The 16208-nt window shown below is 47.1% G+C and overlaps 1 protein-coding gene across 1 annotated transcript in view; it reads right to left on the minus strand.

The window, feature by feature from the left end:
* Positions 1-725: 725 nt before the first annotated feature.
* Positions 726-16208, minus strand: part of pdap1a (pdgfa associated protein 1a) — a 38519-nt gene continuing 23036 nt past the window's right edge. Inside the window, exons 3-6 of the mRNA XM_078430796.1 lie at positions 11459-11524; positions 9540-9664; positions 6597-6748; positions 726-4253 (exon numbers count right to left, since the gene is read on the minus strand). Coding sequence (XP_078286922.1) covers positions 4234-4253; positions 6597-6748; positions 9540-9664; positions 11459-11524 — 363 coding nt within the window. The 3' untranslated portion in view covers positions 726-4233. The remainder of the gene's footprint in view (positions 4254-6596; positions 6749-9539; positions 9665-11458; positions 11525-16208) is intronic.

Below are 16208 nucleotides of genomic sequence, written 5' to 3' on the forward strand. Positions count from 1 at the left end.
CTCCACTGCCTTCTGAGGCAGAGAGTTCCACAGATTCACAACTCTCTGACTGAAAAAGTTTTTCCTCATCTCAGTTGTAAATGGCCTGCCCCTTATTCTGCAAACCTGCTCCCAGTTCCATCTCAATCACTACGGCTTAAAAAGCTCCAGTAACGTTTACATCACTGCCTTGAGGTGCAAAGCTTGGAGGGCATGAACACAGCTAGCAGGCCGATCGAAAGGAAATGAAAATAACTGGCAGAGTTCAAATCATCAGCTGAAATCAATGGCTAGAATTTCAACTCTCGTTCTGGACTATGTCTCCTGTACGTTGGAGCCTGTCTAAGTCAGGAATTAGGTCTATTTTAGCCAAAGATACTAGAGGAACAAGATAGAACACTCGACCCTAAAAACCGTTGTGCGTCACGGTGGCCATTTTAGTAGGCAGAAACTTGCAGAAACATTTAAAAAGAAAAATGACAAAAATCTGTGAATTGATAGACGAGATATATTCTGCGTTTTAATGGTATCATCACACATACTGTTCCCCCAAAACACTGATTACACTGCGAGAGGCAGAGCGAACTAAATGCCTACTAATAGTATAAGAAAATAACTGCAGATGCTAGTACAAATCGATTTATTCACAAAATGCTGGAGTAACTCAGCAGGTCAGGCAGCATCTCGGGAGAGAAGGAATGGGTGACGTTTCGGGTCGAGACCCTTCTTCACCCTGATGTCAGTCTGAAGAACGGTCTCGACCCGAAACGTCACCCATTCCTTCTCTCCCAAGATGCTGCCTGACCTGCTGAGTTACTCCAGCATTTTGTGAATAAATAAATGCCCACTAAAATGTCTCCTTCGCGTACTTCACTTCAGTATTGGCGATTTCAACGGAGTGGTCCATTTTGTTGCTCTAGTATCTTTGATTTTAGCTGCAAAGTAATCCCAGGTTCTGTTAACCCAAGAGTGGACACGAAATAACTCCTGGAGGATTAGGCAAAATGACAGTGGGATTTCAGGAAAACATTTCCAACCCAAATTAACTAATTTATCACATTTATTCGAGGGTCACCCCCCCAACCACTTTGAAGGGGAAAACTGAAGCAACACCGTATTAAGACATACCATGTAGGGAGGAACTGTAGATGCTGGTCGAAACGCTGAAGATGGGCACAAAATGCTGGAGGAACTCAGCGGGACAGGCAGCATCTCTGGAGAAAAAGGATGGGTGGCATTTTGGCTCGGAACGCTTCATCCAAAACCCAAAATGACCTTTTTCGCCTTGAGGAAGGGTCCCGACCCGAAACGTCACCCATTCCTTTTTCTCCAGAGATGCTGCCTGACCCATGGGGTTGCTCCAGCACTTTTGTGTCTATCTTCCAACGCAGGGGGGGGAAATGCGGTTGATGTTGTGGAGGAACTGAGATGAGGAAAAACTTTTTCAGTCAGAGAGTTCTGAATCTGTGGAATTCTCTGCCTCAGAAGGCAGTGGAGGCCAATTCTCTGAATGCATTCAAGAGAGAGCTGGATAGAGCTCTTAAGGATAGCGGAGTCAGGGGGTATGGGGAGAAGGCAGGAACGGGGTACTGATTGAGAATGATCAGCCATGATCACAATGAATGGCGGTGCTGGCTTGAAGGGCCGAATGGCCTCCTCCTGCACCTATTGTCTATTGAGTCGAGAACCAGGGGTAGGCCATTTAGGACTGAGATGATGAAAAACGTTTTCACCCAGAGAGTTGTGAGTCTGTGGAATTCTCTGCCACAGAAGGCGGTGGAGGCCAATTCACTGGATGTTTTCAAGAGAGAGTTAGATTTAGCTCTTGGGGCTAACGGAATCAAGGATTACGGGGAAAAAGCAGGAACGGGGTACTAATTTTGGATGATCAGCCACGATCATATTGAATGACGGTGCTGACTCGAAGGGCCGAATGGCCTACTCTTGCACCTATTTTTCTATGTTCCTACTGTATTAAGACAGATCTACGGCAGTCATTCCAGATACACAGTAAAGTGATAATTTTAAAACTCTTATGCTCACTGTGGGGTAGAATGAGGCTGTGGAGTGGAATGGGCGATACCAGAGAGAGGGGAAGGAGGAAAAAGACAAAACATTCAACTGTAACTCCCCTCCCGCACCAGGCTGTGCTACGAGTGTCGTGGATTAGACGCTCTCAGGCCTAATGGCAGAGACTTGGATCCTCCAGATCTCAAGGTGCGGGAACCTTCGAGACCAGTGAACTGAATGAAGCACATTGGGGCTCAGCCCTGGTCTACTGAACAGCATCTTTTTGGCAACACTGAGTTAATTTTGCACATGAAGCAGGCCTTGAAATTTGAGCATCCACATCCAAAACAGTAACCTGGGAAAGGAGATTCAAACGTTCCCGTTAAGCATTAATGGAGTAAATCAAAAGGCTTCGCTGCATCTATCTTGTTTTGTGTTTTAATGCGGAAAAAATACAGGGAATCTCATTGAGCCCCTGAAGTCATTTAAAAGCTGGAAATACTGAGCATAAGAATGAGAAGAGTCAAGATTTTTCTGAATGACTTCCAATATTTATATCTGTTTCCAAAGCTACTTAAAACCCAAGCCTTCTTTCTGCATGGGGTACGTCCAACAGTTTCAGCAATCCTGCACTCACCCAGCATGGACCAAAATAGTCTGGGTGCCAATTATCTGAGCAATTGTCCGAGGTCTTGTCACAGCGACCCAGCGTAGGTCTGTCTGAGTGGGGCGATGCGCTGTGGTTGAAGGGGCCGGGGGGATGGAGGGAGGGAGGAAGGAAAGAGCAAAGAAGAACAATTGCACACAAACCTTTTAATCCAACCACTGCACACATGCATTCACGAGTCAGACGGCAGCGAGGAATAAAACTCCAGGCAATTTATTTTCCCCTTTCTACAAACACAAGGGGAAAACCGGGTACTAATTCTGACCTTCCCCAACCACCTTCGCAACCCCATGGGAAAAAAAAACGCCCATCACCAGCCAGTGGTCCTGATGGAATCTGCAAACAGTTTGAGCTTTGGCATTCCATCAGAATCAAACATTTATGCTCGCCCCTCTATCTCTCTCTCTCTATCTCTCTCTCTATCCCTATCGCTCTCTCTCTCTCTCACACACCCCGACTCCCAAAAAAATCAAACGACGCCACGATCAAAAGCAAAGATGCAAAAAAAAAAAGTTAAATTAAATAAGGCAGCTGTGACTCTTAAGGTTAAATGTGCCTATCGAACTGCCCGAGGGAAGAGCCTAACTTCGAGACGACAATCGTTGATTTGTACGAGAAAAAAAAACTCATCTTTCCAGACTGGGGTGTTTTTTTTAATTTTTATTGCTGTGCCGTTAACCAAGGCTCTCAAAAAAACCCCGAGAAAAACCCCAAAACGACTGTGGCAGATATTTCACACTGCGAGAGCAAGGAAAGAGGGGGAAATAAGAGGGTCGGAGAAAGATGACGTCAAGGAGCTAAAATTAAAATGGATGACGCGAATGCCTTGAAATCCGCTGGTGCTTCTAATTTACACCGAAACACCCCCCTTGGACGCTGCAACACAAGTGACAAAGATGGCCGATGATGTCCTCGCCCACTATCTCCTCAGACTGCCGTCCCCTCTCCTGACAGCGTACGAGTGACCCCCTACTAGTATCGTGCCCCCCTCCCCAATCTGCCTCCATCCCAAATGCAAATACACTTTCCCCTACAAATTATGATCTTGGATATACTGTATTAATTTTTTTTTAAGGACAAGTAACAAGGACCAGAGGTGAGCAAAAAAAAAAAAAAAGTCCCCCTGGAAGTTGTAACAGACCTGTGGCTAACTGCATCAATATATTTGGGCAACTGGGAGACCCTCACCCAAAGTCACGCTCTGAACTAGAACCCCCCCCACGGTCTAGTGCCAGCCCACCACGCACGGCACACTATTAAACAACCACTAGTCTTTTCAGTCTTCATGCACAGAAAGCCAAACGGTGCTTCTAAAAACACGCGGCTGGATTAAAAACACCGTGTTTATTCTTGGTTATCGGAAGTGTAAAAAACTCAACAGGTAGAGATCCCTCACTGGCGGCGGGCGGGCGGGCGGGCGGGCGGGCGAGATGCAAGATGCGATGGAGAGTTCTTTGTTTTTGTTTTTGCTTTCGTTGTTTGCTGTGGGCGACGAGGAGATGGGCTGGGCAAGTGCGGATGATGGCTCGAACGTCCCTTCCAGGGTTACCCGATGACTCTGCTGGGCAGGCTTGGCGCTAGGCTTTCGTGTCCTTCACTGCAGAACGGAAGTGGAGCCAATGAGTTACCCGCAGTCTAAACGATTTGGCAGCAAGTCTTTGCTATTTACGATTTCCCCTCTTCGGGACGAAAGACTACTCGCACTGAAAATAAAAGTTGGTTTATGGGTGGACACCAAATGCTGGAGTAACTCAGCGGGTCAGGAAGCATCTCAGGAGAGAAGGAATGGGTGACGTTTCGGGTCGAGACCCTTCTTCAGACTCGGCAGTGACAGAGATGGAGCACAGTTCATGTAATTAATACGTCAAACTATTGTTGGGGCATTGATTGTGCCTACCATCGCAACATTTAAGAAGCAATGAGGCAAGTACATGGATAGGACAGATTTAAAGGGATATTGGCCAAAGATTTAAAGGGATATTGGTCAAATGCAGGCATGGGACTAGTGTGGGCATGTTGGCTGGTGTAGGCAAGTTGGGCTGAAGGGCCTGTTCCTACGCTCTATGACTATTTCCCAAATACTTCGTGGAATTCTCTGCCACAGAAGGTAGCGTGGGCCAATTCACTGTGCTGGCTTGAAGGGCCGAATGGCCTACTCCTGCACCTGTTTTCATTAATGTCAGTAGTCCCAGCACTTGGCTGTCAAAGGAGAGAAACTACGCTTCAGATCAACCTAGTAGCTAGATTACCGGAAGCGTCGAGACCCGAAACGTCACCCATTCCTTCTCTCCCGAGATGCTGCCCGACTCGCTGAGTTACTCCAGCATTATGTGTCTTCCTTCGATTTAAACCGGCATCTGCAGTTCTTTTCTACACAGTTTATGGGTAGACACAAAATGTTGGAGTAACTCAGCGGGTCAGGCAGCATCTCGGGAGAGAAGGAATGGGTGACGTTTTGGGTCGAGACCCTCCTTCAGTCAGAAGAAGCGTCGAGACCCGAAACGTCACCCATTCCTTCTCTCCCGAGATGCTGCCTGACCCGCTGAGTTACTCCAGCATTTTGTGTCTACCTTCGATTTAAACCAGCATCTGCAGTTCCTTTCTCCACTTAGTTTATGGGTAGCTTGGCCAAGATGGCAGAAGGGCAGGACAAAGCCTGGTAGGTCACAGGCCGACACACTGGTGAGAAGGGTTATTCGATGGGAAGATGGTCGGACAAAGGACAGAGATGGAAAAACAGAAGGCGAGAAACAAGAAGAATCGAGCATTTGCGAATTGCGAAGCTGGAGGAAGGAATGTAGGTGGGAGAAATGGGGGAGGGGAGAAATAGGTGTCTCAGGTTGGGAGCAGATGTGGCAGAGAAGGAAGATTGAGTGGGGTAAGAGTGTCTTTGCAAGAGACAGGGTGGGAGGAAGTGTGGTCCAGATAACTGTGGGAGTTGCTAGGTTTGTGGTAGACGCCAGTCGATAGAGTCATAGAGTGATACAGTGTGGAAACAGGCCCTTCGGCCCAACTTGCCTACACCGGCCAACAATGTCCCACTTGCCTGCGCTTGGTCCATAACCCTCCAAACCTGTGTGAGGTTATCTACTTTGGTGGCAAGAACAAGAAAGCAGACTATTATCTGAATGGTGGCCGATTAGGAAAAGGGGAGATGCAACGAGACCTGGGTGTCGTGGTACACCAGTCATTGAAAGTAGGCATGCAGGTGCAGCAGGCAGTGAAGAAAGCGAATGGTATGTTAGCATTCATAGCAAAAGGATTTGAGTATAGGAGCAGGGAGGTTCTACTGCAGTTGTACAGGGCATTGGTGAGACCACACCTGGAGTATTGCGTACAGTTTTGGTCTCCTAATCTGAGGAAAGACATTCTTGCCATAGAGGGAGTACAGAGAAGGTTCACCAGATTGATTCCTGGGATGGCAGGACTTTCATATGAAGAAAGACTGGATAGACTCGGCTTGTACTTGCTGGAATTTAGAAGATTGAGAGGGGATCTTATAGAAACTTACAAAATTCTTAAGGGGTTGGAGAGGCTAGATGCAGGAAGATTGTTCCCGATGTTGGGGAAGTCCAGAACAAGGGGTCACAGTTTAAGGGTAAGGGGGAAGTCTTTTAGGACCGAGATGAGAAAGTTATTTTTCACACAGAGAGTGGTGAATCTGTGGAATTCTCTGCCACAGAAGGTAGTTGAGGCCAGTTCATTGGCTATATTTAAGAGGGAGTTAGATGTGGCCCTTGTGGCTAAAGGGATCAGGGGGTATGGAGAGAAGGCAGGTACGGGATACTGAGTTGGATGATCAGCCATGATCATATTGCATGGCGGTGCAGGCTAGAAGGGCCGAATGGCCTACTCCTGCACCTATTTTCTATGTTTCTATGAATGATAGCCAGCGTCAGTGATCGACTAGGCAGGCTCCTGGACAAATCCGGTCACCAACCTTTCTTGTCAGTCTCGCGTTTCTTGGCTGCATCTTCCCGCTGCTTCCGTATGATGGCGAGCCGCGCCAGGTCTGCCCTCGCCTGCTCAGTCTTCCCCTCCAGGTGGAGTTTCATATACCTCTCCCTTGCTTGCTGCTTCTCAATCTCTTCCCTGATGCGGGCACATGGTCGGGCCGAGGGTGGAAATAAAATGCAATTAGCGTTGCTTTAAACCCCTTAAAAGCTACGTTAATAGAGTCGCCATTTTACGCTGCACTTTCAGGTTTTGTGAAGTCAATGAACAAATATTGAACCAACAATGAACATTTATGCACTGTCTCTCTTGCCCTGAGGAGGTGAATCGAGGACCAGAGGACATAGGTTTAAGGTGAAGGGGGAAGGATTTAATAGGTATAAATCTGAGGGCTAACTTTTTCACAGAGGGTATCACAAAATGCTGGAGTAACTCAGCGGGTCAGGCGGCATCTCTGGAGAGAAGGAATGGGTGACGTTTCGGGTCGAGACCCTTCCTCAGACTTCCTACACAACTTTTCACAGAGGGTGAAGAAGTCTGAAGAAGGGTTTCGACCCGAAACGTCACCCATTCCTTCTCTCCTGAGATGCTGCCCGACCCGCTGAGTTACTCCAGCATTTTGTGAATAAATCAATTTTCACAGAGGGTGGTGGGTGTTTGGAACAAGCTGCCGGAGGAGGTAGTTGAGGCTGGGACTATCCCAACGTTTCAGAAACAGTTAAGACAGGTACATGGATAGGACAGGTTTGGAGGGATATGGGCCAAATGTGGACAGGTGGGACTAGTGCATCTGGGACATGTTGGCTGGTATGGGCAAGTTTGGCCGAAGGGCCTGTTTCCACGCTGTATCACCCTAAGACTCCATGCAACACAGCAAAGTGGCCATGGTGGTACATGGGAGAATAACAAATGAAAGGTTAGTCTTTGGTTTGGCCATATTGTGCGTGGCTCTGGCAGCCTCATTACAGAAAGGACGTGGAGGCTTTGCATAGGGTGCAACAGAGGTTTACCAGAATGACGCCTGGATTAGGAGGTATTAGCTACAAGGAGAGGTTGGACAAGCATGGATTGGCTTACACTTTAGTTTATTGTCACGTGTACCGAGGTGCAGTGAAAAACATTTTTGTTGCGTGGTGTCCAGTCAGCAGAAAGACAATACATGATTACAATCGAGCCGTTTACAGTGTGTAGATACACGATAAGGGAATAACGTTTAGTGCAAGGTAAAGCCAGCAAAGTCCAATCACGAATAGTCCGAGGGTCACCAATGAGGTAGATAGTAGTTCAGGACTGCTCTCTGGTTGTGACTTGGATGAAGGGATTAAAAGTACCATTAGCAAATTTGCAGATGATACAAAGCTGGGTGGTAGTTTGAACTGTGAGGAAGATGCTATGAGGTTGCAGGGTGACTTGGACAGGTTGTGTGAGTGGGCGGATGCATGGCAGATGCAGTTTAATGTGGATAAGTGTGAGGTTATCCACGTTGGTGGTAAGAATAGGAAGGCAGAGTATTATCTGAATGGTGTCAAGTTAGGAACAGGGGACGTACAACGTGATCTGGGTGTCCTGAATCTGGAAGTGTGCGTTTTCACACTTTTGCCTTGATGGGAGAGGGGTGAAGAGGGAGTGGCCGGGGTGCGACTCGTCCTCGATGATGCTGCTGGCCTTGCCGAGGCAGCGTGAGGTATAAACTGAGTAAATAAAAGGGAGGTTGGTTTGTGCGATGGTCTGGGCTGCCTCCACAATTCGCTGCAGTTTCTTGCGGTCTTGGGTTGGGGCTGTTCCCAAACCAAGCTCTGATGCATCCCGATAAAATGCTTTCTATGGTGCATCTGTAGAAGTTGGTAAGAGTTGTCGGGGACACGCCAAATGTCCTGAAGTCGTTTGTAGTAGAGGTGGGCGGTGTGCTTTCTTGACCCAACGTTGCTTCAACATGGGTGGTTCAGGAGAAGTTGTTGGCGATATTGACTCCTAGGAATTTGAAGTTTTCAACCATCTGTATTTGCCATCGGCACCGTCAATGAGGTTGAGGGGAGACACAACTGAAGTATATAAAACTATGGGAGGCATAGAAAAGCTTGGAACCTTTTTCCCTGGGGTTGAAATCAAAAACAGAGATAAAGTGACCGGTTCATTCACTCAGTCAGGAGAGGATGAACATATATGTTGCAGTGGGTATATTTGATATAGTCACCCTTTAGGAAAATGGGCTATTCAGTGACTCCAATCATAACATAGAAAATAGGTGCAGGAGGAAGCCATTCAGCCCTTCGAGCCAGCGATTCATTGTGATCATGGCTGACCGTCCCCAATCAATACCCCGTGCCTGCCTTCGATTCATTGTGATCATGGCTGATCGTCCCCAATCAATACCCCGTGCCTGCCTTTGATTCATTGTGATCATGGCTGATCGTCCCCAATCAATACCCCGTGCCTGCCTTCTCCCCATATCCCTTGACTGGAGCGACTAGGCTTGTATACACTGGAATTCAGAAGGATGAGGGGAGATCTTATCGAAACGTATAAGATTATTAAGGGGTTGGACACGTTAGAGGCAGGAAACATGTTCCCAATGTTGGGGGAATCTAGAACAAGGGGCCACAGTTTAAGAATAAGGGGTAGGCCATTTAGAACTGAGATGAGGAAAAACTTTTTCAGTCAAAGAGTTGTGAATCTGTGGAATTCTCTGCCTCAGAAGGCAGTGGAGGCCGATTCTCTGGATGCATTCAAGAAAGAGCTAGATAGAGCTCTTAAGGATAGCGGAGTCAGGGGGTACTGATTGAGAATGATCAGCCATGATCACATTGAATGGCGGTGCTGGCTCGAAGGGCCGAATGACCTCCTCCTGCACCTATTGTCTATTGATTCCACTGGCCCCTAGAGCTCTATCTAACAAAGATCTGCATTTTTAATTGAGAAACTCTCTCACCTTTCTCGCCTGGAGAGTTCGCGGTTACCGGGATTGAGATCCACTTCAGCTATTTTCTTGTTTTTCTGTACTATTCTGTTGGGGTTCTCAATTTCTATTATACCTTCCACTCCTTTCTTCTTGGGCTGAAATCAAAGAAAATAAATTGAGATCTTTCATCAAATCAATGGCGGCACGTTGGCGCGGAAGTAGAGTTTCTGTCTCACAGCGCCGGAGATCCGGGTTCGATCCTGACTGCGGGTGCTTGGCTGTGTGGAGTTTGTACGTTCTTCCCGTCACCAGCCTGGGTCCGTCCCCCCCCCCGGTGCTCCGGTTTCCTCCCACACTCCAAAGACGTACAGGTTTGTAGGCTAACCGACTTGATAAAATTGTAAATTGTCCCCCGTGGTGTGTAGGACAGTGTTAACGTGCAGGGATGGCTGGTCGGTGCCGACTCTCCAAAGTGGGTGGCAAACAGAAGAGGGAATATCTGCAGCCTTTTAACATTGACAGTCTTTTCTTTGGACATTCGTGCCACCGCGCAAAATTGCAGTGACTTTAGACTTGCGATACAGCGCAGAAACAGGTCCTTCGGCCCATCGAGTCTGTGCTGACCAGCGATCGCCCCGTACACTTACACTGTCCAAAACACGAGGGATAACTTGATTTTTACCGAAGAGAATTAACCTACAAACCGGTACGTCTTTGGATGCGAAAGTGGTCAATCTTTTTCCAAGGATCGGAGGGAGAGAACATGTAGATCTTACGGCAACGGCAGGAATTACAAGCCTCTTCTAGCACGCACAAGAATGAGTGCACGGCTCCAGCTTGGTATTCAATACTCTACTAGAAATATGAACCTCAAAATAGCACGATCACGTGTGGCTTAACGAATGCACTTCAAGGAAAGCTGGATAAACATAGATGGGATGGATTTAGCTGTTCACAATAAACATATTGATGTGTGGGGACTACTTTGGTTCTGAGATATATAAGACTATACAGACTACTTGCCTTTCATTTATTTACAAAATTGCTGGAGTAACTCAGCAGGTCAGGCAGCATCTCAGGAGAGAAGGAATGGGTGAAGTTTCGGGTCGAGACCCTTCTTCAGACCGAAGAAGGGTCTCGACCCCAAACGTCATCCATTCCTTCTCTCCTGAGATGCTGCCTGACCTGCTGAGTTACTCCAGCATTTAGTGAATAAATACCTTCGATTTGTACCAGCATTTGCAGTTATTTTCTTATACTTGCCTTTCATTAGTCTGTTGAAACAGAAAAATTCCCACCCAGATATCAGACATTCAAAATAGGTCAGTTTTATTAAACTTTAGACATACAGCGTGGAAACAAGCCCTTCGGATCACCGAGTCAACACCGACCAGCAGTCCACTAGCACTATCGTACCCCATTAGGGACAATTTACACTTTTTTAAAACCAAAGCCACCTGCATGTCTTTGGAGTGCAGCAGGAAGCCTGAGCTCCTGGGGAAAACCCACACGGTCAAGGGGAGAACGGACAAATGCCACAGACAGCACCTAGTCCACAGTCAGGATCGATCTCAGGTCTCCGGCGTTGCCAGGCAGCAATTCTACCACTGCGCCGACCTATTCATTAACAGCTCAAGCTGTATGGTCCCCGCAGGTGTACACCCGAGAACAGCTCGATCCCACTGCCCCACTGCTGTAGTCTTCTTCTGTCGTATCCGTCATTCAAATGTTACATCACTGCCGTCGCCCGTCCTGAAAAGGGCACGAGCTTCCGGCGACAGTCAGTGGGAGCCTCACTTGTACAATAGACGATGGTGGTAACAGAATTAGCTCAGGACACTTCCCGTTTCCAGCCCCCGTCATGTGGACACTCCTGCTATGGGGCCACTGCTGTGGTGCAGAGGCAAAACAAAGATGAACGCAAGCCTTCCAAAAACCTGTGCACTCACCTCAGAATCATCCTCACTGCTTTCATCAGAATCAGCATCACCCGCATTTTCAGGTAGGTCTTTGGCCTAAAGATTTAAAGACAAACTCATTAACTTGGACATCAACAGACTCATCAAGTCAGTACATTTTTTTTAATCTGCATTTTTAATCAACAATTTCCAACACCAGCAGTAAACCTGGGAGAAATATAACCACATATCCATTTAACATTCAGCTTTGATCAACTTGTGAACAGTGTTTTGCAATATCCACAGAAAAGACAACAGAGCAGGTACACAGACAGGAAAGGATGTGGGCCAAAATGGCGGGACTGTCATATGTTGAAAGACTGGAGCGACTAGGCTTGTATACACTGGAATTTAGAAGGATGAGAGGAGATCTTATCGAAACGTTAAGATTATTAAGGGGTTGGACACGTTAGAGGCAGGAAACATGTTCCCAATGTTGGGGGAGTCCAGAACAAGGGGCCACAGTTTAAGAATAAGGGGTAGGCCATTTAGAACTGAGATGAGGAAAAACTTTTTCAGTCAGAGAGTTGTGAATCTGTGGAATTCTCTGCCTCAGAAGGCAGTGGAGGCCAATTCTCTGAATGCATTCAAGAGGGAGCTAGATAGAGCTCTTAAGGATAGCGGAGTCAGGGGGTATGGGGAGAAGGCAGGAACGGGGTACTGATTGAGAATGATCAGCCATGATCACATTGAATGGCGGTGCTGGCTCGAAGGGCCGAATGGCCTCCTCCTGCACCTATTGTCTATTGTCTAAACACGGGCAGGTAGAACTAGTGGGCCATTCTTAGTCACGTGTGTGACCACAACATGTGAAAAATTGTGGAATACATCTCTCCTAATTCTGAAAGCATTACAGGTATATTGTTTTGTATTGTATATGTGACTTATATATGTCGAGCTTTATCAAGTGAAATTTTTATATGTTATGCTGACTGTAACAAAGTACTTAAGTACACGCCTCACCTCCCTTCGCGGGAGAACAGACGGGGGAAGGAGAGTAGGGACGCAACAGGCGACTTGACAGGACTAGTGGGAGATGACATGGGCGTTCCAAATGGAGGCGTGGGTTCGGATCCCACTTCTGACACCATGTAACAAAGTACTTAAGTACACGCTGAGATACAACGCATCATTTTATTGAAGCACTTACAGCATAGGACCTGCAGTACATTACAGCTCCGAGCTGCTACATCTACTACCGGACATAGGCGAGTCCTTAATATTATAAAGCAAGTACTAGGCGGGACTACTACTAACAATCGACAATAGGTGCAGGAGGAGGCCATTCGGCCCTTCGAGCCAGCACCGCCATTCAATGTGATCATGGCTGATCATTCTCAATCAGTACCCCGTTCCTGCCTTCTCCCCATACCCCCTGACTCCGCTATCCTTAAGAGCTCTATCTAGCTCTCTCTTGAATGCATTCAGAGAATTGGCCTCCACTGCCTTCTGAGGCAGAGAGTTCCACAGATTCACAACTCTCTGACTGAAAAAGTTTTTCCTCATCTCAGTTCTAAATGGCGTACCCCTTATTCTTAAACTGTGGCCCCTGGTTCTGGACTCCCCCAACATTGGGAATATGTTTCCTGCCTCTAACGTGTCCAATCCTTTAATAATCTTATACGTTTCGATAAGATCCCCTCTCATCATTCTAAATTCCAGTGTATACAAGCCTAGTCGCTCCAGTCTTTCAACGTACGACAGTCCCGCCATTCCGGGAATTAACCTAGTGAACCTACGCTGCACGCCCTCAATAGCAAGAATATCCTTCTTCAAATTTGGTGACCAAAACTGCACACAGTATTCCAGGTGCGGTCTCACTAGGACCCTGTACAACTGCAGAACAAGCACCATGATTGGCTAGCATGCAATAGCTCATCTACACTGACAATGTTTGTTTCGTGTCAATGGACAAATATGACTGGTCACGACGTGTGTGTCCATATGAGGTCACACACGTGACCAGTCATATTTGACCTCTGACACTAAACAAACATTTTCAGCATGACATAAAAATTTCACTTATACACAGTGCAAAACAATATACCTGTAATGCTTTCAGAATTAGAAGAGACGTATTCCACAATTTTTCACATTTTTGGCCACACACGTGACTAAGAATGGACCTAGTGCAGATGGGGCATTTTTTTTAGATTTAGAGATACAGCGCGGAAACAGGCCCTTCGGCCCACCGGGTCCGCGCCGCCCAGCGATCCCCGCACATTAATACTATCCTACACACACTAGGAACAATTTTTACATTTGCCCTGCCAATTAACCTACAAACCTGCACTTCTTTGGAATGTGGGAGGAAACCGAAGATCTCGGAGAAAACCCACGCAGGTCACGGGGAGAACGTACAAACTCCGTACAGACGGCGCCCGTAGTCAGGATCGAACCTGAGTCTCCGGCGCTGCATTCGCTGTAAGGCAGCAACTCTACCGCTGCGCCACCGTACCGCCCATCTTGGTTGGCATAGGAAGGTTGGGCCGAAGGGCCCATTTCCACGCTAAATCATAATTAAAATACAAAGTACTTGTGCTATAATGCCAGGATAAGCGTTCAACCAAGAAAACCAAGCCCAAAGTACTACCTAAACTGATTATACAAACTTATCCTCAGGACAATAACTGCCTCCATTTGCAATAATCAGCTACCTACCTACACGTTAAGAAGCACATTAAAAAAAGAAATTGTGTAGATGCAAGTACATCATTGGAGTCATCGAGTGGGCACTGCCCTTTACAGATGATTTGTTGAGTTAGGCCCATAACACCTTGGGAAGGCTCAACAATTAGTTCTGGGGTCCCAGAACCACCCCCCTCAATACCTGTTCTCATCACCTATGCTACCAGTATCCACTAAATAAAAGAGTGTATAAGAAAATCACTGCAGATGCTGGTACAAATCGAAGGTATTTATTCACAAAATGCTGGAGTAACTCAGCAGGTCAGGCAGCATCTCAGGAGAGATGGAATGGGTGACGTTTCGGGTCGAAGAAGGGTCCCGACCCGAAACGTCACCCATTCCTTCTCTCCCGAGATACTGCCTGACCTGCTGAGTTACTCCAGCATTTTGTGAATAAATACCTTCCACTAAATAAAAGAAACTGCAGACGATTAATTCACTCAAACAAACGTTAAACACTTACCCTAACCCATCATAGGTATGAATCTACGATTCATAGAGTCATAGAGTGCTGCAGTATGGCAACAGGCCCTTCGGCCCACCTTGCCCACATGTCCCAGCTACACTAGTCACACCTGCCAGCATTTGGTCCATATCCCTCCAAACCTGTCCTGTCCACAGACACAAAATGCCGGAGAAAACACATCTTGGTCAGGTCCAATGTCATGCAAGCCAAATTTGCCTCTGCTCCAAAATTGAATTCACCCCTTGTCAACCATTGTCAAGTTTGCAGATGACACAACGGTGATCGGGCTGATCACCAACGGTGATGAAACAAAATACAGAGCAGAGGTGCAGAACCTGGCGGACTGGTGCTCTGATAACAACCTGTCCCTAAATACCACCAAGACCAAAGAGCTGATCATCAACTTCCGTAGGTCACATAACTGGGAATACGCCCCAATCTCTATCAACGGGGACAGTGTGGAGAGAGTGTCCAGCTTCAAGTTTCTGGGCACTCACATTTCGGAGGACCTAACATGGTCCAATAACACTGCTGCGCTGGTCAAGAAGGCACAGCAACGACTGTTCTACCTAAGAACACTGAAGAAGTCTGGTCTACCCCAAAAGCTGCTGACGACCTTATACCGCTGCACCAAAGAGAGCATCCTAACACATGGCATCCCTGTGTGGTATCTCAGCTGCACGGTGGCAGAGAGGAAAGCTCTTCAGCGGGTAGTCCATAGAGCTCAGAAGACTATCGGAACACAGCTACCAGCCTTGGAGGGCATCTACAATACACGATGCTTCAGAAAAGCCACCAGCATCCACAAAGACTCTTCACACCCCTGCAACAGTCTGTTCGAACTTCTACCATCGGGCAGACGTTACAAGGCCTTCTACGCCCGCACCTCCAGACTCAGGAACAGCTTCATCCCCAGGGCCATAGCCGCCATGAACCGGTCCTGCTGAGCCGGATGGTCACATCGCACAGTGAACCGGCACAGATCTACTTGCACTTTACACTGTTTTAAAACTGTTCTAATTTGTTTCATTGGGTTGTTTAAATTAATACTGATTAGCTAATTAATTTATTGCATCGTATGGGAGGCGCATTCCAATCTCGTTGTACCCCTGTACAATGACAATGAAGATATATTGTCTTATATTGTATTGTATGCAGAGTATGTACTTGCTAACGGGACTGTTCAATTTCTCTTTATACCAGTAGTGGCGGAGGGACTGCACCATTGATGCGGCACTGACTTTCTAATGCTGTGGAGGGCCCTTGTGCTTACTCACCGAGCCACAGTTAACACACAGCTAGCGGCAATAGAATGGGGATCCACAAAGTACCTTGTAAATAAAATGTGCAGGAAGGAACTGCAGGTGCTGGTTTAAACCAAAGATAGACACAAAACGCTGGAGTAACTCAGCGGGACAGGCAGCGTCTCTGGAGAGAAGGAATGGGTGACGATTCGGGTCGAGACCCCTCTTCAGCGTACCCTTTCCCTCTCTCCCTCAGACTCATGATACCCATGTTCTGAACTCAATGATAATAGGACTATCAATACTTTAGCTTAATTCTGAAATACAGGGTGGAAACAGGCCC

Source organism: Rhinoraja longicauda, chromosome 40, assembly GCF_053455715.1.
Source record: "Rhinoraja longicauda isolate Sanriku21f chromosome 40, sRhiLon1.1, whole genome shotgun sequence".
Lineage (NCBI taxonomy): Eukaryota > Metazoa > Chordata > Chondrichthyes > Rajiformes > Arhynchobatidae > Rhinoraja > Rhinoraja longicauda.